The 23,889-nt window shown below is 41.4% G+C and overlaps 3 protein-coding genes and 1 pseudogene across 6 annotated transcripts in view; 2 read left to right on the top strand and 2 right to left on the bottom strand.

Annotated features, from left to right (window-relative positions):
- Positions 1-9,610, bottom strand: part of XPNPEP3 (X-prolyl aminopeptidase 3, mitochondrial) — a 126,070-nt gene extending 116,460 nt beyond the window's left edge. For 2 of the 3 annotated variants that reach the window (XM_011978791.1, XM_011978790.1), the window contains exon 1: positions 9,464-9,610. In XM_011978791.1, coding sequence (XP_011834181.1) covers positions 9,464-9,527 — 64 coding nt within the window. In that variant the 5' untranslated portion in view covers positions 9,528-9,610. Of the gene's footprint in view, positions 1-5,597; positions 5,699-9,463 lie in introns of those variants that run through there. The other variant, XM_011978792.1, reaches the window with a different exon arrangement.
- Positions 4,059-6,819, top strand: DNAJB7 (DnaJ (Hsp40) homolog, subfamily B, member 7). Its single transcript, XM_011978793.1, has one exon. It carries the CDS (start codon positions 4,382-4,384, stop codon positions 5,309-5,311), a length of 930 nt encoding a protein of 309 aa, XP_011834183.1. The 5' UTR covers positions 4,059-4,381; the 3' UTR covers positions 5,312-6,819.
- A 59-nt stretch (positions 9,611-9,669) lies between the features above and the next one.
- Positions 9,670-23,889, top strand: part of ST13 (suppression of tumorigenicity 13 (colon carcinoma) (Hsp70 interacting protein)) — a 54,126-nt gene continuing 39,906 nt past the window's right edge. Inside the window, exons 1-2 of the mRNA XM_011979120.1 lie at positions 9,670-10,247; positions 17,068-17,125. Of these exons, the coding sequence (XP_011834510.1) occupies positions 10,138-10,247; positions 17,068-17,125 (168 nt within the window). The 5' untranslated portion in view covers positions 9,670-10,137. The remainder of the gene's footprint in view (positions 10,248-17,067; positions 17,126-23,889) is intronic.
- LOC105538835 lies at positions 15,343-15,931 on the bottom strand (annotated as a pseudogene). Its single transcript, XR_001005971.1, has one exon. The product of XR_001005971.1 is annotated as an interferon-induced transmembrane protein 3 pseudogene (transcript).

Here is a 23,889-nt window from a genome sequence, read left to right on the forward strand (position 1 = left end):
CTTAATTTCAGGGAGAAAAGTGCCAGGCTAGATATATAAATTAAGGTGTTATAAGCACACAGATAGCATCTAAAGCCCTGGGAATGGGTATTACCCAGGGAAACTGAACAAAGCCTGGCACTGTAATATTTTAAGTGTGAGAAGGAACACAGGAGAAAGAAGGAAAATAAGAAGAATGTGGTATTTAGGGCCGGGTGCAGTGGCTCACGCTTATAATCCCGGCACGCTGGGAGGCCGAGGCAGGCAGATCACTTGAGGCCAGGAGTTCGGGACCAGCCTAGCCAACATGGCTAAACTGTGTCTCTACCCGCCACCCCCTACCCCCCACAAAGAAAGAGTGTGGTATTTAGGAAGGTAAACAAACAAGTGTTTTCAGAAGTGGGGAGGGCCAGGCCAGGCGCGCTGGCTCACGTTTGTAATCCCAGAACTTTGGGAGGCCGAAGTGGATGGATCACCTGAGGTCGCGAGTTCGAGACCAGCCTGACCAACATAGAGAAACCCCGTCTCTACTAAAAATACAAAATCAGCCGGGCACAGTGGTGCATGCCTGTAATCCCAGCTACTTGGGAGGCTGAGGCAGGAGAATGGCTTGAACCTGGGAGGTGAAGGTTGTGGTGAGCCGAGATCACACCATTGCACTCCAGCCTGGGCAACGAGTGTGAAACTCCATCTCAAAAAAAAAAAAGAAAGAAAGAAAGAAAGAAAGGTGGGGAGGGCTCACAGTGTGGCAAGTGCTTCAAAACATAAGGAAGCCAAAAGGACGACCACTGGATATGGTAACATCAAAGTCACTGGAGACCCTGGCGATTTTAGCAGAGTAAAGAAGACAGAAGACAGATTGGAGCGTGCCAAGGAGGGAATATGATGTAAGAAAGCAAAGACACTGAGAAAATACTCTGGATAAGTTTTGTTGTGAAGAGGCAGAGAAAATGGCACAACAGATGGCTGGGAGGCAAAGGATCATCAAAGTAGGGGATAACGGCAGAAACAAGTGCTCGTCTTATAACTTTATACTCCACTGAAATTAGTTTTTTCAAACTATATGAATTTCTTAAGAGCAGAATTTCCTATTTTCTACCTTCTCTCTGTATCATTGTGTCAGAGGCGTTCGAACCAGAGCAACTCCATCTTCAGTAGGGGTCTGGTAAAATAAGGCTAAGACCTGCTAGGCTACATTCCCAGTTTAAGTTAAGACAGTCTTAATCACAGAATGAAATAGGAGGTCGGCACAAAATGCAGGACATAAAAACCTTGCTAATAAAACAGGTAAGTTATAGTAAAGAAGCTGGCCGGCTGGGCGCAGTGGCTCATGCCTGTAATCCCAGAACTTTGGGAGGCTGAGGCAGGCGGGTCACCTGAGGTCAGGAGTTCGAGATCAGCCTGACCAACATGGAGAAATTTCCTCTCTACTAAAAATACAAAATTAGGCCAGGCACGGTGGCTCATGCCTGTAATCCCAGCACTTTGGGAGGCTGAGGCGAGCGGATCACGAGATCAGGAGATTGAGACCATCCTGGCGAACATGGTGAAACCCCGTCTCTACTAAAAATACAAAAAAATTAGCCAGGCGTGGTGGCGGGCGCCTGTAATCCCAGCTTCTCGGGAGGCTGAGGCAGGAGAATGGCATGAACCCGGGAGGCGACAGAGCTTGCAGTGGGCGAAGATCGCGCCACTGCACTCCAGCCTGGGAGACAGCAAGACTCTGTCTAAAAACAAGGTGATGCATGCCTGTACCAGCTACTCAGGAGGCTGAGGCAGGAGAATGGCTTGAACCCAAGAGGTAGAGGTTGTGGTGAGCCAAGATCCCACCATTGCACTCCAGCCTGGGCCGTAAGAGTGAAACTCTGCCTCAAATAATAATAATAATAATAATAATAATAACAAAAAATTAAAAATTAAAATAAGCCCGTCAAATTTAGACATTGCAAACATCTTCTCCTAGACTGTCACCTTCCTGTGAACTTTACCTGTGATATTCTTAGTAATAAAAATATTAAAAAAAAAAAAAAAGAAAAAAAAGCTGGCCAAAACCCCCTAAAACTAAGATGGCAATGACAGTAACCTCTGATTGTCCTCACTGCTACACTCCCACCAGCACCCTAAGAGTTTACAGATGCCATGGCAACGTCAGGAAATTACCCTATATGGTCTAAAATGGGGAAGCATGAATAATCCACTTTCTGTTTAGGATATAATCAAGAAATAACCATAAAAATGGGCAACCAGCAGCCCTTGGGGCTGCTCTGCCTATGGAATAGCCATTCTTTATTCCTTTACTTTCTTAATAAACTTGCTTTAACTTTACTCTGTGGATTCCACTGAAATTCTCTCTTGCACGAGATCCAAGAACCATCTCTTGGGGTCTGGATTGGGACCCCTTTCCAGTAACAGTAGGTTCTTAATATCTGTTTGTGGAATGCCTAGAACCTAAACTCTTTAAGTCCTGGTCTGAGAAATGCAGTAGAGTGGAATGAGGAGAACCTGGAATCAGACTCAAGTTTAAAAATCAGGTTTTTCACTAACAAGCTACGTAGCCTTAGACAAATTACTCTATCTCTCAGAACGTCTGTTTTCGTATGGGCATAAAATACTTATTTTGCTATAATGCTGTGTCAGTGAAATGAGCACTTGCTGCAGTGCGACTCAGAGGGTACCCAAAAATGTTCAACATTATTAGTTACTATTTCCAATGGCAGGCAAATTATAATCATGGGTATGCCACACATAAGTACATGTAAGTACATATACTGGAGAGAATTTAAATGGAGTTTTAAGCATTTCACAATACCTCTCAAAAACAAGTATATAAAAAAATTAACGCAAAGCAAAAAAATATTCAGACCTGACAAATGGTCTTGAAAGACTAGAAACACACACTGTAGTTTTAGATTTCATTATACTATCATTTAAGTGAGGGGTTATAAATGTGATGGAAAATAAAATAAACACAACATAGAGGAGGAAAAACAAAGATCATTATAGGGAATTTTCAGAGACAATAAAATGAGCCAGGTATAGAATATAAGTTCTTTAAATTTGGGTCTAGACTACTGGTAATTTATCCCCAAAGCAAACCACCTTTGGTCTGTTTCTACCTGGGCTCTTGAATTCTACTTTCTCATACATGACTGAATTTCCAAATAGCAACCACTGATCCATTACAAATGTAAATCACATCATTAAACTTGCATATTCCCCACTCCCCACAAAGGCTTCCCACTGTACTCGAAATCAAGCGCTAGCTTTAAGTGCAACAGTCCCAACTGGCAACAACCAAAACGTCCACCGACATGGCCAGTGGCTACCATATTAGATCACTATGTGGCTGACTCTCACATAGGTCTCAGCAATAATCTTCTGAGGCTTCTCCTCAGAGGCCTTCTAAACCCAATCTAAAGTAGCGCTCTCCCCCAGCACATTGTTCTTTATTTTTTTTGGAGCACATATCACATTATCTCGAACTATTTTATTTGTTCTATTATTTGTATTCTATTATAATGCAAGCACCAGGAAAACTGGTGTCTGTTGTTCAATACTGTTATCACCAGTGGCTAAAACGGTGCCTGGCACAAAGTAGACATTCAATAATTATATAGTGAATACATAAACGCGCAACTTTCCAAATCTTTAATTACACGTTGTATAGCAGTAAACCTTGGGTGGACAAAATACTATAATCTCAAAATGACTTACCACTGGCATGCAGAAAGTTAACTTACCAGGCTACTTCCTCCAAAAGGCTTTCATTGACAACCCAAGCCTGAGCTGTCTCTCATACAATTGTTTAGCATCCAGTACTTCCTCTCATGGTAACTCTTATTATATTGTAACTAAGTTACTTGGTTGTATCTCCCACTGAACTGTCTCTTGACTGAAATAAATATGTCAACTGTTTGAGTACTTTTTTCACACATAAGTCACTACTTCATTTTCCTAAACCAAAGCATGGAAGAGCTGGGAAGTAATTAAGGCCCAGTAATCTAGAGGTCATACTATGCAAGGGATATGGTGTGTCTATTAGCAACAGGTTCCATTGGCTTATGAGGCACTGCCTGAAGCTTCCAGGGAAATATATAGGGGAAACAGTCCAGAGGATTCAGGATGGTCTGGTATGACTCTGGACTAGCTCTATCTGGACGGCCCAGTCCCCACACTGACCCCAGAATGACACCATAATGCAGCCCTCTCTGACATATTTGTAACTCTGCTTGCCACATAATCAGTATCCTCATCTCCTAGCGCATGGTAATAACATTGTCTTTAATATAAAGATGTACCTATTTGCAGTCACTACCTCTATCACCACCATCAGCAGAGCCTGAGCTAAGGAAACCACGGTTCTCAATACCCAGCACACCCACTTCCAATTATCTGTTAAAACATGGTGGATTACTATGAAGTTCTAGGAGTGCAAAGATATGCTTCACCTGAGGACATTAAAAAAGCTTATCATAAAGTGGCACTTAAATGGCACCCTGATAAAAATCCAGAAAATAAAGAAGAAGCAGAGAGAAAATTCAAAGAAGTAGCTGCGGCATACGAGGTATTATCAAATGATGAAAAACGGGACATTTACGATAAATATGGCAAAGAAGGATTAAATGGAGGTGGAAGTCATTTGGATGATGAACGTCAGTATGGCTTCACATTCCATAAGCCAGATGATGTTTTTAAAGAAATTTTTCATGAAAGGGATCCATTTTCTTTTCACCTCTTTGAAGACTCGCTTGAGGACCTGTTAAATCATCCAAAAAGCTCCTATGGAAACAGAAACAGAGACGCAGGATCCTTTTTCTCTACCTCCAGTGAATGTCCAATTTTTGAGAAATTTTCTTCATATGATACAGGATATACATCACAGGGTTCACTGGGGCATGAAGGCCTTACTTCGTTCTCTTCCCTGGCTTTTGATGATAGTGGAATGGACAACTACATATCTATTACAACTTCAGACAAAATTGTTAATGGCAGAAATATTAATACAAAGAAAATTATTGAAAGTGATCAAGAAAGAGAAGCTGAAGATAATGGAGAGTTGACATTTTTTCTTGTAAATAGTGTGGCCGATGAAGAGGGCTTTGCAGAAGAATGCAGCTGGAGAAGACAGTCATTGAACAACTATTCACCAAAGTCTCACAGCTCCAAACATGTATCTCAACGTACTTTTGTGGACAATGATGAGGGAGGTATATCTTGGGTTACCAGCAACCGGGATCCCCCTACTTTCTCAGCAGGAGTCAAAGAGGGTGGTAAGAAGAAAAAAAAGAAGCGTAAAGAAGTGCGAAAGAAGTCTACCAAAAGGAATTGTTAAATTGACTCTTCAAACATAACATTTGAACACAATTGTGTGTGTTTTGGTTAATCACAAATTTTGTAGACAACACTTGTTTAATACTATACTAAGAGCTTTTCAACACTCTTAACAGGATTGTGGACATTTGGTTAGTAGTTGTTTGGATTGGGTATGTCAGAAAAGGATGAGTTTGTTGTGACAGTTGGTGCTATTAAGAATTTGCCTGGGTAATATAGTGAGATCTTGTCTCTACAAAAAATTTACAAATTAGCCAAGTGTGGTGGCACGCACCTTGTAGTCCCAGCTACTCGGGAAGCTGGTAGGACTGCTTGAGCCTAGGAGACATAGGTTGCAGTGTACTGAGATCACGCCACTGCACTCCAGCCTGGGTGACAAAGTGAGACCCTGTCTTAAAAAAAAAGGAATTTGGAAAACTGCAAAGAGTTTTTTACTTCAGAATTTTTCTTTAGTAGAGTGTATAGCCTATTTTATTTCTTTTCTCTAATTAAAACCACTATACACATTTCTGAAACATGCATAACATTAGGAGACAAGAAGGTATTAAGACACACAGGTTCAGACTATATAATTATTCATGAAATGACTTTTTTCCAATGGAGGTACAGCATTTGATGCATAACTTAAAGCTACTACAAATTAAAAATTAAAGTATAAAATATTTGAAGTTAAAAATAAACTTAGTTGGGTGCAGTGGCTCACACCTGTAATCCCAGCATCTTGGGAGGCCCAGGAAGGAGGGTTGCTTGAGGTCAGAATTTCACGACAGTCTGGGTAACATAAAGAGACCTGTCCTCTATGAAAAAAATTTTTAAAAACTTTAGCTGGGTGTGGTAGTGCGTGCCTGTAGTCCTAGCTACTCAGGAGGCTGAGGTGGGAGGATTGCTTGAGCCCAGGAGTTTGAGATTGTAGGGAGCTATGATATTGCCATTGCACTCCAGCTGACAGAGTGTGACCCTGTCTCTAAAGAAAAACAATAAAAAATTTAAAAAATTTAAAAATGGGTAACATTGTAAATTTTATGTAGTATATTTTACCACTCTTTTTTTAAGGCCAGTCTTACCCTGAACTCAGAGCAGTCTGTATGGTAGGCCATCACTGAATCACTCCAGATAGGAAACTTTCTATTTTTGTTCAGAGTTTGTACACAAAATCTACAAATACGTTACATTGAAATACCACGTATAGCCATTTTAATTTAGTCATGTTCGGAGAAAAACAGATGGGTTACAAATACATCAGATATCGAGCAAATCGTTTGAGTTACGTCTAGCAGCACTAAAACTTATTCACCTTTGGCCAAATACAAACACAAAATTGGAAAAAAAATGACAATATCTGCTATTTTTAAAAGACAGTTATAGTCAAGAGCTTGTGTTTTGTATCGGTATTTGATTTTTAGTGGGCAGATGGGAGAAGGAAAGGTTATTTATTCTACAGAAGAGACTGGGGACAATTCATATAAAAAGTTTATTTTCAGAAAATAAAATAATAAAAGGCCAGGGTATTTTAAATGCTTCTTATATAAGATGTGATATTTAGTAAAGTTTATCTGTTATCATGTATGTGGTAGTAAAGTTGAAAAAATTGCAATTTTCCAAAAACTAAAGCAAAAATCAGTGTCTCAGAAAATTTAAGAATGTAATGACATGCCCTGTAGTCCATTTCTTCACTCTTAACAGAAAACCAAAAATTTAGATTTAATCATCTTACTCAATAGCTTAAAATTCCTCAAAGTTTTCCCACCATCTAAAGGAAAAAGCTAATTGTTTCTTAACATAATATACAAGGCCCTCCATGAGCCAGCCACCAGCTTTTTCCCAACTTGATTTCCTATCAGCTCCTTGCACCCATCTTACGCTCTAGCTCAACTTTTTCCAAAATCTGTTCCAGGGATACCAGTTCAAGACTCATCACAGAAAAGGGGTCCATGGTCAAATACATTTTTACACATTTTGCAAATTACTGCTGAACACATCTCCTAGAAACCTAGACTATTAAGGGCTGGGTGCAGTGGCTCACGTTTAAAATCTCAACACTCTGAGAGGCTGAGGTGGGAGGATCACTTGATCCTAGGAGTTCAAGTTTACCCTGGTCAACATGGCGAGACCCCATCTCCAAAAAAAAGATTTAAACTATTATGTACATTATGAAATGCAGCATTCCCCAAAAGTATTTGATCACAGAATCATTTTCGTGTAATGCCTACTATTTTGTCTAAGCACATATTTCAAAAAAGCTTTTCCTAAGTTGGGTGCGGTGGCTCACGCCTGTAATCCTAGCACTTTGGGAGGCCGAGGCCGGCGGATAATCCGAGGTCAGGAGTTTAAGACTAGTCTGGCCAACATGGTGAAACCCTGTCTCTACTAATAATACATAAATTAGCCAGGCATGGTGGCGGGCACCTGTAATCCCAGCTACTCGGGAGGCTGAGGCAGGAGAATCGCTTGAACTCCGGAGGTAGAGGTTGCAGTGAGCCAAGAGATCGCGCCATTGCACTCCGGCCTGGGCAAGAGTCAGACACTGTCTTTTAAAAAAAAAAAAAAAAAAAAGGCCGGGCGCGGTGGCTCAAGCCTGTAATCCCAGCACTTTGGGAGGCCGAGACGGGCAGATCACGAGGTCAGGAGATCGAGACCATCCTGGCTAACACAGTGAAACCCCGTCTCTACTTAAAAAAAAAAAAAACAAAAAAACTAGCCGGGCGAGGTGGGGGGCGCCTGTAGTGCCAGCTACTTGGGAGGCTGAGGCAGGAGAATGGCGTAAACCCGGGAGGCGGAACTTGCAGTGAGCTGAGATCCGGCCACTGCACTCCAGCCTGGGCGACAGAGCAAGACTCCATCTCAAAAAAAAAAAAAAAAGCCTTCTCCAGCCATACTACATGATTGCAATGCTTAGTGTTGGCCATTCCTTTTCAGAGTTCTGTGCCTTTACAAGCGTTCCTTCTGGTAGTACGGCTTTCAGTCATGTTGGTGACAGCCTTTCAAATAAAAGCAAATTCCAGGCCGGGCGCGGTGGCTCAGAGAGGAGGGTGGATCGCTTGAGGCCAGGAGTTCGAGATCCACTTGGCCAACATGGCAAAACCTGGTCTCTACTACAATTATGAAAATTAGCCGGGCGTGGTGGTACGTGCCTATAATCCCAGTTACCTCCGGAGGCTGAGGCACGAGAATTGCTTGACCCCAGGAGGCAAGAGGATGCAAATGAGTAGAGATTGCCACTGCACTCCAGTCTGAGCGACAGAATGAGGGCCTGTCTCAAAAAAAGACTGAACAATTGCACATCTTTCTTTTCACCTAATCCCACGGAAACTTACGTCTTTCTGTAGCTTTACTATGAGAACTGAAGAACAAGTTCTGTGCACTGGACAACAACTTTTTATTTTTTATAGTAAGAAGTCGATGTAATTAACATTCCATTTTAAATGAATTCAAGTGTATCAACATAAACATATGCCAAGACATAGCTTTGATGTCAAATACCATACGTGCTGGTTCACACGTTGTTTACATATTGGCCCAAAAAACTGAAATACAATCCAACGGCAGATCCGCCTGCAAGGAAGGTGATTCAGTTTTCACTGATTAAGCTTTATGTTCATCAGATTAATTGCTCGCAATAGAGGACACCCTACAAAAAATTATTCTCCTTAATCCTTCGTCTTGTCTTTGCAAACAGGACTTTCAGACACAGAATGCCCCAGGAGTATTTCCAAACAGTTACCTTTCCTAAGAAGAGCTGCTTAAATAATTTGTGTTACTAAGACACGCTTCGTGTATATTCTGGAGCAAGCTTTCATGCCTAACAGAAACAAGAGCTACTTGATGTGAGACACTTTGTCACTTATATCACTTATTTGTGATAATTGCCACAACTTCGGAGTCCGAGTAACTTGGAAGACAGCCCCTCTGGGGGATGGCACACTTTTTTCTCTGCAGTCATTTCGGCTTCACAGAATACCTGAACGGTAGAGAACACACTAGGACCACCCCTTTCCAGGAGCAGCCGGTATAGAAGAAATCCGCGGAGAGCACAGAGGGTTGGGGAGCGGAGGCCCCACCAGGAGAAGGGTCGGCCGAAACAGGGATCGCCTGAGACCAACTTGGGTCCCTCCAGGGGACACCATGGGAGGAGACCGTGGGAGGAGAGTCTAACCTGAGAAACTGCGGATGTTTGCTACAGCGGGAACCAGCTTGGGGGCTGAGAGCAGCCAAGGCATGACGGCCTAACTCACGCGTCGGGAAGAGAAAGAGGGTAACCGCCTGCAGCGCCGCGTCGCCAGGAAACCGGGCCAGCCCCCCCCCGCTTCCGGCAGGCGTCGCTCCCGGGCCTTCCTTGCGCGGCGGCGCAGGTGTGACGTCATGCCCCGAGGTGGGACCGCCTCTCCGGTTCCACACCCTTTTTTAGGTGGGGGTGTTGAGTTCTACTGGGTGCGCGCAGCCACACAGTGTGTTCTTGGACGTTACTCCCTGGAGGGGATGATATCTACCGCCTTGTTGAAGGCGCCCATTTCTGGGGTTGGCCCATCCAGGGAGCTAGTTCCTAGTTAAGAATATGAGAATGCATGCGCAGGGAGGCAGGCAACAGCACGAACAGCCACGCTTCTAGAAGGTTCTAGGGAGCGCGCAGGAGCAGCGCAGAGAGAGTAGGAATGAGCAGGCGGAGGACCCGGGGTCACGAGACCGTTGGGTGGGAGGAGCCAGCGGCCGGGGAGGTTCTGGTCTGTTCTGCCTCGCGGCAGCCGCCCCCTTCTCCGCGGTCACGCCGAGCCAGCGCCTGGGCCTGGAATAGGGCCGTAGTCCCCCAGCTTCGCCCACCACCTCTCTACCATGGACCCCCGCAAAGTGAACGAGCTTCGGGCCTTTGTGAAAATGTGTAAGCAGGACCCGAGCGTTCTGCACACCGAGGAAATGCGCTTCCTGAGAGAGTGGGTGGAGAGGTGAGACCCAGGCCTGAGGACCGTTGGGGGCGGGGAGAAGCACGGCCCCAAGGGGAGCCGGGCGGGAGCTGGCTCCGGCCGGCGGGCGAGGCGGGCTCGCAGTCCCTTCTTTGCCTGGGAAAGGGAGGCGACTTCGATGGGTCATGGAGGATCGCGAGCCCTGGGTAGTACAGGAGCTGCGGGGAGCCGGAGGCAGACCGGGTTCCTCGCACCCTGAGGTTGCCAGAGGTGTATCTTGGGCGAAATAAAAAAACAGGACTGCGGATACGTCGACACTGGAGACGCGAGGAGTGAGAACTGCAAGACTTAGCTTTTGCGTGGGGTGGTTTTTTCTTTCAGTCTCGTGTGCCCTGTTCAGGTCTCATTGGTATATAGCGGTTCCTTTACGCACTATCCCTTTACATTGTGTTATAATAATATAACACTAGTAAGTTAAAAGTTACAAAATTATTTAGTAAGTTAGAATAAAAATGATAACTGTAAAAATGATTGTCTTTACCTTACAGCGTTTCTAGCTGCGTAGGATTAATTATCTTGAGAATCACTTTTTATACCTCCGTTACTTGGCAGTGTTATCACTCCAAACACTTCTGAGAAAAATAATGTTTTAAGTCCTGGCGTGTTTCCAGGATGTATTCTTGTCTTTAACTGTAGAGTACTTCGCTACGTGCAAGGAGTTAATTGCCAAGGCATTGTGCCTGGTGCTAGGAAACAGTATAAGTACTATTTAGGGATACAGACGAATAAATACAAAAGTTCGTTTTGATATTTACTATATAGTAGTAATTAGCGTTTTACGTATTGAAGGAGCCCCGAAGAGAGAAAAAGTGAGAAGGAAGTCTTCCCTAAGATGACTTTTTAAAAAGTTACTACTAGTGGATAACTAAAAAGGTGACATACAAATTGCACTAAACAGGGATAAATAGCAACTATGCAGACCATTGCGACTCCTAAGAGGTGCTATTGTGAACATTATCTATTTAGTGATTTTTCTCTTTTAGAGACAGGGTTTGGCTGTATCATCCAGGCCGCATACAGTGGCGGGATCACTGCAGCCTCTGATTCCTGCGCACAGACGATCCTCCTGCCTCAGCCTCCCAGGTGGCTAGCAGTGCAGGATCGAGCTACCATACTTGGCTAATTTAATTTTTTTTTTTAGAGGTGGGGGTCACGTTAAGTTGCCCAGGCTTGTCTTGAATTCCTGGCCTCAAAGGACTCCCCTGCCTCCCAAAGTGGTGGTATTACAGGCGTCAGCCACTTCACCCAGCCTGATATTTTTATATGGGAAGATGAGCTCATGATTACCAAATAGCTCAAAGAATATTAACAGGCTGGTTCTAAGGAAAAAACTCGTTGCAATCTGTCAACGTTGTATATTTTTTTCCTCTTAAGTAGTTTTTCAATCTTTAACTCCCCACCAATTGTCTTAACTACTGAAAGACTTTTACTTATATGTGAAATTCTGAGACCATTTAATATTATTATGTTAATAGTAACTATGACTATTGGTAAGAAGTCTATTTTGCAAACTCCTCAACCGGGAAATGTCAGGATTAGGAATTGAGGGCTAGATTTTAGTCGTTATCTCTATTGAACAGCTTGATGATCCAAAAGCCTTTAAGATATTTGTATGCTTTTATCCTAATTATAGGAAAGAACCTGCAGTTAATAAATTCTTTCTAAAATTCCAGGTAAAGTAAACAAGTATCACAGGAAGAAATAGCTAGCTCCAAGAGCTGACTGCACTTTAAGTGGATACAATGTTTTTGTTCCATTCTTACTAGTGAGGAAGAGGAGGCACAGAAGGAAAAATTAACGCGTAAGAACAGTGTTCTCCTGACTTGTGTTGGAGTGATTGTGCTTATATAGAGAATTCCAGTTGAAGGTCTGCAAAATATTTATTTGTCAGGCACTACTATCTCCTCCCCACCCCCCCCCAAAAAAACAACAAATCGTCATATACTTTATTTTAACATAGATAATTCCAGTTTTTCTTTCTGATTCCACTTACATTCTTGTGGCATCCTGAGTCGGCTTAAGTATGGGGTGAAGCATCATGGCATACGTTAGGACTTTATTCTGAACTTAAATTGAGTTCTCTATTTAATATAGAAGTTTTTTCTCTTTATTTCTGTATTTAAACTAAGATTTTTATAAACTCTTGAGGCCTTTGAGTTTGTATCCGTTTCTCTCTCTGCTTTCATCAATCTGCAGTTCAAGATTATGGCTGATGGGGCTGAATACCGAGACTTCTAGGTCCAGACGTATTCCTAGGCCTGATCCTACTGTTAGGGTTACTCAAGTTGAAAGCATCTCAGTTTCTCACAGGCTTAGCTGTTGAAGAACAGTACATTTGCCTATTTGCTGTAATTGCTAGCATTGTTTATAGCTTAGTTTTATTTGATATAAGGATTTATTAGTTTAACAACCTTTTTTTTTTTTTTTTTTTTGAGACGGAGTCTCGCTCTGTCGCCCAGGCTGGAGTGCAGTGGCCCCGGATCTCAGCTCACTGCAAGCTCCGCCTCCCTGGGTTCACGCCATTCTCCTGCCTCAGCCTCCCGAGTAGCTGGGACTACAGGCGCCCGCCACCTCTCCTGGCTAGTTTTTTTGTATTTTTTTAGTAGAGACGGGGTTTCACCGTGTTAGCCAGGATGGTCTCGATCTCCTGACCTCGTGATCCGCCCGTCTCGGCCTCCCAAAGTCTGGGATTACAGGCTTGAGCCACCGCGCCCGGCCTAACAACCTTTTAAATTGCACAAAGAGAAGTACTAAAAGTCTGAACTAGTTGTCAGTGAGGATCCAGGAGACTGTTCTTTTCAAGAACTGTGTTTTGAGATGTTTTTGTTTTCCCCATTTTAGAGACAGAAGCATTCTCCCACTCTATTTTCTCCTGTTTAACAATTTAGTATCTTGTATGTGCTTTCATGGCTTTACTTGATGGTAATTAAGATCAAAGAGAGTGTCTTTGTATTCTACTCGGTAGCACAGTACGTGGCACATGGCTTTTCTAAATACCGTAAAGGAAATGAAGAGAATGCATTTCTACCCTCAATATAGAATTTAGAGTGTAGCAACCAATGTTTTTGTACATGTGTATAAATAGCTATAGCACAAAGCAGATTAGAAGGTTATCAAATTAAGAGAATTGTGAATGAAGTTTTGTGTGGTACTGTGTAAGAAAGGTCTCTACACTGGTCTTACTTGATTGTGTAACATAAAAGCCTGTAGTGGCAAAGTCCAAGTGGCAGTTCTTGGCCAGAAAGTAGCTTGTTGTGAGGCTTGGAAGCATTAATTGAAATTTCGTACCTCCCAGATGGTGTTTTCTTCCATTAGTTAACTAGAATTTAGGATGTGAGAAACTAAATCTAGCTTATGAGTAAATCCTCTTTTTTTTTTTTTTTAAGTTTTTATTTTTTTGCAACAATTTCTAGCTCAGAGAAAAATTGCAGGTATGGTACAAAGAAATTTTTTCTGAACTAGTTGAAAGTAAGCTGCCAACATTATGCCCCAACACCATTGAGTGTGTATTTCCTACAAAGTCTTTACAATACAGATATTAAACTTAGGAAACTAATACTGATGCATGCATGCTATCTAATCCTCAGATTTATGTGTTGCATTTAGTTGCCATGTCACCTAGTCTCCATTCTGATACAGTTCCTCAGTCTTTCCTTGAGTTTCATGATCTTGACAGTTTGAATATTATAGTCAAGTTATTTTGTAGACTTTCTCTAAATTTGGGTTTGTCTGGCCTTTCCTGAGTATTGGATTTAACTTAATACATTTCTTGGCAGGAATATCACTTCCCCAAGTTGGTGTACCGTAAGTTATACTATGTCTGGATGTCACCCTGAATACATTCCTGACACTGCATTTTGAAACTTAGGAAGAACATAGTGTAGGAAACCTTGTGTCTTCGTTAAAATTTAACTACAAAGGATTGGTGATTACCGTGCTCTTTCGCAAAGTAGTATCTCCATAGAAAAGAATTTTGTGGTGTCTGTATGCCTGTTCCTTATCATTAAATCATTTTACTTTGCTGAACTGCAGATTAGGATGTTTTGGATCATATAATCTTTATTGTTGACATGGGAGCTATTCCATATTAAGGGTACTGAGTAACATTTTTTTCTATCATATTAAGCATGATGGAAAAAGTAGGCACATTTTGTTTGAATGGTGCTTATAAGAAGGTCCAAATTCTGTTTCTTTTCGTTCCATTTGCTACTTTGCATTTATACTTTTGCTTCATATTGGGATCCTCAGATGATACTAAAAGAGTGAAAAGGCAAGCCACATGGTAGGAGAAAATATTTGCAACACATAAAGCTGACAAGGAGTTCATATGCGGAATATACAAACGACACCTTCAAATAAATAAAGACAATCTTTTAGAAAGCTGGATGAGAGTTGAACTTTACAAAAAAGTCTTTTCAAATGAGCAGTAAATACATGAAAAGGGACTCAACTGCAATGAGATACCAGTAGACAACTATCAGAATGGCTAAAAAAAAAAAGGTGGACAATAGCTAAGTGTTGGCCAAGGGGCGGAACAGTTGGAATTCTCATGGGTTGCTGATAAAAGTGTGAATTGATAAAAGAATTTCGGAAAACTGATATTCATTTAAATTCAACCTGCACATACCCTTATGACCACAAATTCCACCCAATTGAAATGAATGTAAATGTAGATATGACAACTCTAGTTAACAAAGAATCAGGCCGGGCCTGGTGGCTCACGCCTGTAATCCCAGCACTTTGGGTGGCCGAGGCGGGCAGATCACAAGGTCAGGAGATCGACACCATTCTGGCTAACATGGTTAAACCCTGTCTCTACTAAAACAAAATATTAGCCAGGTGTGGTGGCATGCGCCTGTAATCCCAGCTACTCGGGAGGCTGAGGCTGGAGAATCACTTGAAACCAAGAGGTAGAGGTTGCAGTGAGCCAAGATCACGCCACTGCACTCCAGCCTGGGTGACAGAGCGAGACTCCATCTCAAAAAAAAAAAAAAAAGGAATCAACCCTTTCTGTTTTCAAAGTTAATATATCCCTTGTTTTACATAGTTAATGACTTTTTTCTTTTTTTTTTTTTTTAAACATGTACACTTTATTGAATGCCATGGTAGAAAAGTGTGTGAGGATAAAGGGCTGATACAGGACTTGGCTCCAGGGGCAGGGCGAGGAATGGAAGGTGGAGCACGTGGGATACAGGTTATGGGCAGAGCTCCTGGCCTGAATGATGTCTCCTGATCTATCAGTAGGCTTGGAAGATCAATACTGGGATGACGATGAGCAGAATGGTCATGAGGATGCCCAAAATCAGGGCCCAGATGTTCAGGCACTTGGCGGTGGAGGCATAGGCCTGGGCCCCAGTCAGGTTGCCAACCATCTTCCTGTCCCTAGACTTCACGGAGTAGGCGAATGCTATGAAGCCCAGGCAGCAGGGGTTCATGAAGAGGGTGTTGAACAGGGACCAGACGACGTGGTCGGGCACGGAGGTCTCACCGCAGATGTGGATCATGGTGGACATCAGGGGAGCAGAGTTGTGGGGCGCCCCCAGTACAGCCACCTCGTGCTCCTCCTTGAGCATCTCATAGTTGTGGGGCTGGCCGCTGTTGACAGGAGAGAAGAAGGTTTGGACTGTGTGGTTCATGGTGTCCTGCGAAGGCCGGCGGTGGTTGGGTTAGTCTTTTTTCTTTGTTTTTAAGGCAAATTTTAATAATGTCTGTGTTGCTTCCAACTGTTGTGAAGTGTTCTCAAATCTATCAACCATTTTAGTAACTGGAATGTCGCAGGTAGCCTATGTGCTATAGTGTCTGCACCAAATTGGAGCATGTAATGCTAATTCTTTGTGTTTTTTGTTTGTTTGTTTGTTTTTTGAGACGAAGTTTCACTCTTGTTGCCCAGGCTGAAATGTAATGGTGCGATCTTGGCTCACTGCAACCTCTGCCTCCCAGGTTCAAGCAATTCTCTTGCCTCAGCTTCCCGAGTAGCTGGGATTACAGGCATGCGCCACTACGCCTGGCTAATTTTGTAGAGACGGGGTTTCTCCATGCTGGTCAGGCTGGTCTCGAACTCCCCACCTCAGGTGATCTGCCCACCTCAGCCTCCCAAAGTGCTGGGATTACAGGCGTGAGCTGCTGTGCCTGGCCACTTTGTATCTTTTTTCTTCCTCTTCTAGTTATTTACTTCTAATGAATTGTGTTGCCCTGGACTATTTGGAAAAGAAGAGTTTGTAGGGCCAGGAGGAAGTATTAATAGATGAGGTTGGGAGGGGTGTATAAGAAGAAAATGTATAATGTAATGGGCATGCAAATATAAGCAAGAAAAGTCCTCGTAGGTCTCAGTCACAGGAAATAAACATTTTGAATTATTATATCATGACTGCATAATTATTTCATAAACTGCATATTTTAATTGAACTACTCTTATTTCAAGTTTCAAATTTTGGATTCAAATATACCTTCTGAGTTGAATTTCAAGTTACCAGCTTGTATAAATGATTTTGTCATTCCATGTTGACATATCTGCCTCTTTTCCTCTGGAAAGAGGCACAGAGAAGCTATAAATTATGTTTATTAGACTTACTGAGGCAAAGAAAGGGGTGGATTAGCCAGTAGCCTAAAAATAAATAAAATTTTAAGCTGGAAAAAATTTGACCATAATAATACCACAGATTCAGATCAATTGAGAGTTTACTTTTAAATTTTGAAAAGGTAGTCATCTAAATGTCTAACTTTATTTTTTAGGTATAAATAGGTTGCGTGATAGTGAATTTTAATTTTCTAAACAAATTTCTTTTTTCTCCTCTTCTTCAAGCATGGGGGGTAAAGTGCCACCTGCTACTCAGAAAGCTAAATCAGAAGAAAATACCAAGGTAAGTTTTAATTTCATTTGTATGTTTTGTGATAAAGTACTATAAGGTTTCTTAGGGGTTGTTTTTAAGCTGCTGCTCTCCAGTTATCACTCCTGATTTCCCCAAGATCACTTGGAAATAAGATCTTTTAAGACCTCTTTGTCTTTATAAACTTTGTAGACCAAATTCACTGGATTCTGATTTAGAACTGAGAATTTAGGGTTGGATGTTCACTGTTTTAGAATGCATGACAATAAAAGTTACTTGTATGGCCTGTAAGTGGTAAGTTCCGTGATGGTATGCATCCGTAGTCTTCATCATTGCCTTACAGTGTGCCATATACATTGTAAGTAGTTTATTTATTATTTGCAGAGTAAATGAAGAAGTATCCCAGTTCAGGAATTTAATTTTTTTGCTCTACTACCTGAGTAATATTTCTGAATGTGAGTCATGGTGTTAGGTTGGCATATTTGCTTAAAGGATGTGTAAGATTAGGAGAAGGCTACCGGTAGCTGAAGTTGAGAGACAGATGAAGGGGAAAATACATGTTTAAGAACGTTTTCTTTTGTTTTGTTTGTTTGTTTTTTCTTTTTTGAGACAAAGTCTCACTGTGTCCCAGGTCCAAGTGCAGTGGTACACTCTCGGCTCACTGCAACATCAGCCTACTTGGGTTCAAGCGATTCTCCTGTCTCAACCTCCCGAGTATCTGGGATTATAGGTGCATGCCACGATGGCCGGCTAATTTTTCTATTTTTAGTAGAAATGAGGGTTTTGCCGTGTTGGCCAGACTGGTCTGGAACTCCTGACCTCAAGTAATCCATCTGCCTCAGCCTCCCAAAGTGCTGGGACTAAGGTGTGAGTCACCGCACCTGGCCAAGAATGCTTTCTTCATAATTTTTTATTTCTCTCTTCTGCCTTCATATCTAAAAGGCTTTTTTTTTTTTTTTTTTTTTGCAATTTTTCTGTTTTGCTGTCTTAAATTGATATGAAATTTTGTTGTTTTATTATTTAGAAACTTAAACATTGATATCTATTTGGATCTTAAAGTAGAAGTTATGTCTATTAAGAAGGAGAATGAGAAAAGGTAAGCAAAAGCCCAAAAAGTAGTTACCTTTTTTTAAACGAGTCATTTATCAGAGTGGTATTTTCTGAGCCATAGGTATTTTGCCATTTGGCAAATGCATATGAAGGCAAAATTATATTTAACCTATGTGTCAGCTGAAAATTTTTTGTAAGAAAAACATTCTAAATTAGAATTATGACTGGTCTTTTCAATATATTCTAGAGTACCTAGACTTTGCACATTTTATAGGGACTCAACAAATATTTTGTGACAAGGTGGGTCTTTGGTTCTAATTTTTTTTTTTTTAATTTTTAATTTTTTTGGTTGAAACGGAGTCTCGCTCTTATCGCCCAGGCTGGAGTGCAGTGGCGCAATCTCGGCTCACTGCAAGCTCCACCTCCCGAATTCATGCCATTCTCCTGCCTCAGCCTCCTGAGTTGCTGGGACTACAGGTGCCCACCACCACACCCAGCTAATTTTTTTGTGTTTTTAGTAGAGACGGAGTTTCACCATGTTAGCCAGGAGGGTCTCCATCTCCTGACCTTGTGATCTGCCCACCGCAGCCTCCCAAAGTGCTGGAATTACAGGCATGAGCCACCACGCCCGGCCTTGGTTCTGATTTTTTAAGTAACAGGGAAGCAACCTAAAAAACTGGTTAATGATATATGGTTGAGTGAATAGATAAAGATAGGCTGATAATGGTATATAATTCACAAGATACACAGCATTGTTAAATGCAAAAGGCAAAGGATAGAGTTGTTTCTTATACAGAGAGACTATCCTAGAATGGGATATACAAGAAACCACACTGACTACTTATAGGATGGGAAGAAAATGTTGCTTTCTATAATGTTATGTGCACTTTTAAATTCTTTGAATTTTCATTGTTTATTATTATAGTTCCACAGGTTCTTATTTGCAGTTCCAAAACTCAAAAACCCTTGTAAAGATTTTTACTAAATTTGACAATGAAACATAATGTGAGTGGACATGAGGCTATTTATAATCTCTAAACTGTTCATTGTCAATGTTCAAACTTTATTTTGAACAGTTTCTCTGTCCCCAGGCTGGAGTGCAGTGGCATGATCTTGGCTCACTGCAACCTCTGCCTCCCAGGTTCAAGTGATTGTCCTGCCTCAGCCTCCCAAGTGGCTGGGATTACAGGCGTGCACCACCACGTCTAGCTGATTTGTATTTTTAGTAGAGACGGTTTGACCATGTTGGCCAGGCTGGTCTTGAACTCCTAACCTCAAATGATCCACCCAACCCAGCCTCCCAAAGTGCTGGAATTCCAGGCATGAACCACCATGCCTGGCCATATTTGAACAGCTTATACATAGATTTGTAGAAATTAGTATAAATATTGGGTATGTTATTAAATACTGATACTGTTTGCCTTCCCTTTGCTAGGAAGAAAAACCTGATAGTAAGAAGGTGGAGGAAGACTTAAAGGCAGACGAACCATCAAGTGAGGAAAGTGATCTAGGTGAGGAGATGGTAGTTGGTTTGTATTTGAAAACTTATGATGTGATCGTTTGTTGATTTTTATTAAAGTGACTTAAATCAGCACTGTGTAATAGAAATATAATGGCACATATGAAACTTAGAATGTTCTAATAGTCACATTTTAGAAAGTAAAAGGAAACAGATGAAATAAATTCAGATGTTAATGTCATATTGGTTGAAATATTGACATGTGTAATCAATATTTTTTGCGGGTGGGGGGGGTGTTTCTTTTTTTTTTTTTTGAGACGAAGTCTTGCTCTCGTCACCCAGGCTGGTGTGCAGTGGCACAATCTCGGCTCACTGCAACCTCCGCCTCCCGGGTTTAAGCAGTTCTCCTGCTTCAGCCTCCCGAGTAACTGGGATTACAGGCATGTGCTACCATGCCAGGCTAATGTTTGTAATTTTAGTAAAGACAGGCTTTCACCATGTGTGCCAGGGTGGCCTTGAACTCCTGACCTCGTGATCCACCCACCTCGGCCTCCCACAGTGCTGGGATTGCAGGTGTGAGCCACTGTGCCTGGCCTCAATATATTGTTAATAAATTATTTTCCTTTTTTTAATAGCATTCAAACTCCAAAGGGTATTTTACACATGTGGTATCCCTCAATTCAGATTTTACATTTTCACTGATAATAAATCAGACTTCGTAATGTTTGTATTAGAAAAAGTTGGGTTACATATTAAAGTTGTTCTAAGCATACTTTAAAAGTTATCTTTTTTTTTTTTTTTTTTTCTGTTTTTGAGATGGAGTCTCACTGCGTCGCCGAGGCTGGAGTGCAGTGGCATGATCTCAGGTCACTGCAGCCTCCACCTCCCAGGTTCAATCAGTTCTCATGCCTCAGCCGCCCTAATAGCTGGAACTACAGGCGTTTGCCACCAGGCACGGCTGATTTTTTTTTTTTTTTTTTGTAGAGACAGTTTCGCCATGTCGGTCAGGCTGGTCTTGAATTCCTGATCTCAGGTGATCCACCTGCCTTGGCTTCCCAAAGTGTTGGGATTACAGATGTGAGCCACCACGCCCAGCCAAAAGTTTTCCCGTAACTGAATTGAGTACCAAAAAATAGTATTCGTTTAGTACTTACAACCATGTTGATAAAACTGGTTCATATTTAGAGGAATTGTTATCTGTGCTATGAGTTTGGTTGATTTTTTTGCCACAAGTTGACAAAATTTCTTCATGAATTTGAAAGTCCTTTGGGGTATAAGTATTCCCCAGTTTATCAATTGAGAAATCTCTTATATCACAGAACCTAAAGAAAAGTACTTGAAATGTTTCAAACTTTGAATCTTTTTTTTTTTTTGAGACTTGAGTCTTGGTCTGCCACCTAGGCTGGAGTGTGGTGGCATGATTTCGGCTCACTGCAACCCCTCCCTCCTGGGTTCAAGCGATTCTCCTGCCTCAGCCTTCCGAGTAGCTGGGACTATAGATGTGTGCCACCATGTCTGGCTAATTTTTTTGTGTTTTCAGGAGAGACAGGGTTTCACCATGTTGGGCAGGCTGGTCTCAAACTCTTGACCTCAGGTGATCTGCCCACCTTGGCCTCCCAGAGTTCTGGGATTACAGGCATGAGCCACCACACCTGACCTGAATCAAATGATCTTTGATATCATTAGAGGTCTTATATTGTATTGGCAGTTGTTCGAATGCTAAATTGAAGATCTTTTACTTTTTATAAAATGCCTTTTTAGTCCTACTTTCTAGCAGTTTCTAAAACTACAATAAAGTTTTTAACCAAATCTCCACCCAAAAGTGTTTTCCTTTTTGTGTACAAATCAAACTTTGACCGTTAGACAAGCTTAGTTCCTGTTAAAAATTGATTAAATTTTTTTTACCCTGTTAAAGGGCATAAACTTTCAGCTATAATCTGAATGAATTCCAGAGATCCAGTATACAGCATGACTATACTGTATACTTGAAATTTGTTAGGAGACTAGATCTTCAGTGTTCTAACCAAAAATAAATAAATATGTGAGATGCATAGGTTATTAATATGATGGGGTGAGAATCATTTCATTATGTGGGGTGCAGTAAAGTGAAACACAATAAAATGAGGTATGCCTGAGGCCAGGCGGTAGCTCACACCTGTAATCCCAGCACTTTGGGAGGCTGAGGCGGGTGGACCACCTGAGGTCGGGAGTTCGAGACCAGCCTGACCAACATGGAGAAACCCCGTCTCTACTAAAAATACAAAATTAGCCGGACGTGGTGGCGCATTCCTGTAATCCCAGCTGCTTGGGAGACTGAGGCAGAAGAATCGCTTGAACCTGGGAGGCAGAGGTTGCGGTGAACCAAGATTGTGCCACTGCACTCCATCCAACCTGGGCAACAAAAGCGAAACTCCATCTTAAAAAGGGAGAGAGATGCCTGTATGTTAAAACATCATGTTGTATACTATATATACACAATATAGTTTATCAGTCATGCACAGAAGTTTTGTTGGTGGACGCTAATTCTGATTTTAGGTGGGTGATTTTAAGTCCTTTTTTTTTTTTGACTAAGGAAACTTTTTACCAAATTAACTATTTGCAAATATTTTTAAATGGTATCTGTGTGTATATATAAATAAATATATAAAACTCATGTTTTTCTCTTGCAACAAATTACAGTTGTCATTTAACATGAAACTTGCAAGATACTGTTTTTCAATCTTTACTGTTCTGGTTGTAAATACTAGCCTTGGTCACTACTGTATATATGGAAACTAAATTTAAATCTAGCCTTGGTACTTGATGCTGCATCAGCAGTAAGCCTTTATTTTAAAATTAAAATTTGTCCATGCTACTTTTTTTTTTTTTTTTTTTGAGACGGAGTCTCGCTCTGTTGCCCAGGCTGGAGTGCAGTGGCCGGATCTCAGCTCACTGCAAGCTCCGCCTCCCGGGTTTACGCCATTCTCCTGCCTCAGCCTCCTGAGTAGCTGGGACTACAGGCGCCCGCCACCTTGCCCGGCTAGTTTTTTTTGTATTTTTTTTTTTAGCAGAGACGGGGTTTCACCGTGTTAGCCAGGATGATCTCGATCTCCTGACCTCATGATCCGCCTGTCTCGGCCTCCCAAAGTGCTGGGATTACAGGCTTGAGCCACCGCGCCCGGCCTGCTACTTTAAAATATGAAAGTAATTAGGGACCAGCTACAGTGGCTCGTGCCTGGAATCCTAGTGCTTTGGGAGGCTGAGGTGGGAGCATTTCTTGGACAACATAGTAAGATCCTGTGCCCCCCAAAATATTTTAATTTTAAAAAAGGAAAGTAATGAAGATAATTATATTAAAATATTTTGATTTACATTAAAGTATCACTGTAGCTTGTGTTACCTACATAAAGTGTTTTTGAAAAATGTATAGTACATCAGTATGTAGAAGAAAATTATTTGAACTAAATCAGTTTGTTGATAATGACTAAATCGATGGTGTATTTATATACAAAGACTAAATCAGTGGTGTATTTATGTGTAATACTAGAAACTGCACGTGCCAACAACCCCCCTACAACCTGATGATAAATATCTTACATGATGTGAGAGTTAACGTACTTGTAGTCTTACCAAAGCAATGAAATGTTTAATGGGAACATATTTTAAAATGCATCAATATTTAAATCAAAATTAATTAAAACAAAATATTCAATTAATTGTACTAGACATAGTACATAAGTTTTTAATATTGCACAGTGCAGGTATTATTGTCATTTTCTCAACTTTGGCAGAAATTGATAAAGAAGGTGTGATTGAACCAGACACTGATTCTCCTCAAGAAATGGGAGATGAAAATGCAGAGGTAAGTTCGGTGACTTGATTTCCTGCTTTCCTGCTTATTCTAAGAAACGTGAAAGGTCCTCTTGTTGCAATTATTTTATGACACGATTCTTCCAGGAAAAGTGCGTAGTAAATCTTTCTCTGACTTCAGGCATTTAGGCAAGCATTGTATTTTACTACTTAAAATACTTGTGAAAATAAATACTGTTACTTTCTGTTTTATCTGTTTTTTAAGTTTGCGTCTGGTGTGACTGCTTGCTTGCACTGTAACGCAGAATTCACTTAAAATACATATCTACTAGAATTCACTTAAAATACACATTTACTAGTGGAGTTGCTCTTAATGGAATATCTAATGCCAAATTGTATTCCAAAATGGTTTTGTCATAACAGGCCCTCAAGGGAGTAAAAATTAGTTCTTGGGAGGAGGGCTTGAAAAAAAATTCTACATATTATAATGGTTAGTGGT

The sequence above is a fragment of the Mandrillus leucophaeus genome, unplaced genomic scaffold, assembly GCF_000951045.1.
Source record: "Mandrillus leucophaeus isolate KB7577 unplaced genomic scaffold, Mleu.le_1.0 Scaffold2, whole genome shotgun sequence".
Taxonomy (NCBI): domain Eukaryota; kingdom Metazoa; phylum Chordata; class Mammalia; order Primates; family Cercopithecidae; genus Mandrillus; species Mandrillus leucophaeus.

What these genes read in the sequence shown, in the direction of transcription:
- DNAJB7 (XM_011978793.1), top strand. Translation starts at nt 4,382, where the DNA reads ATGGTGGATTACTATGAAGTTCTAGGAGTGCAAAGATATGCTTCACCT.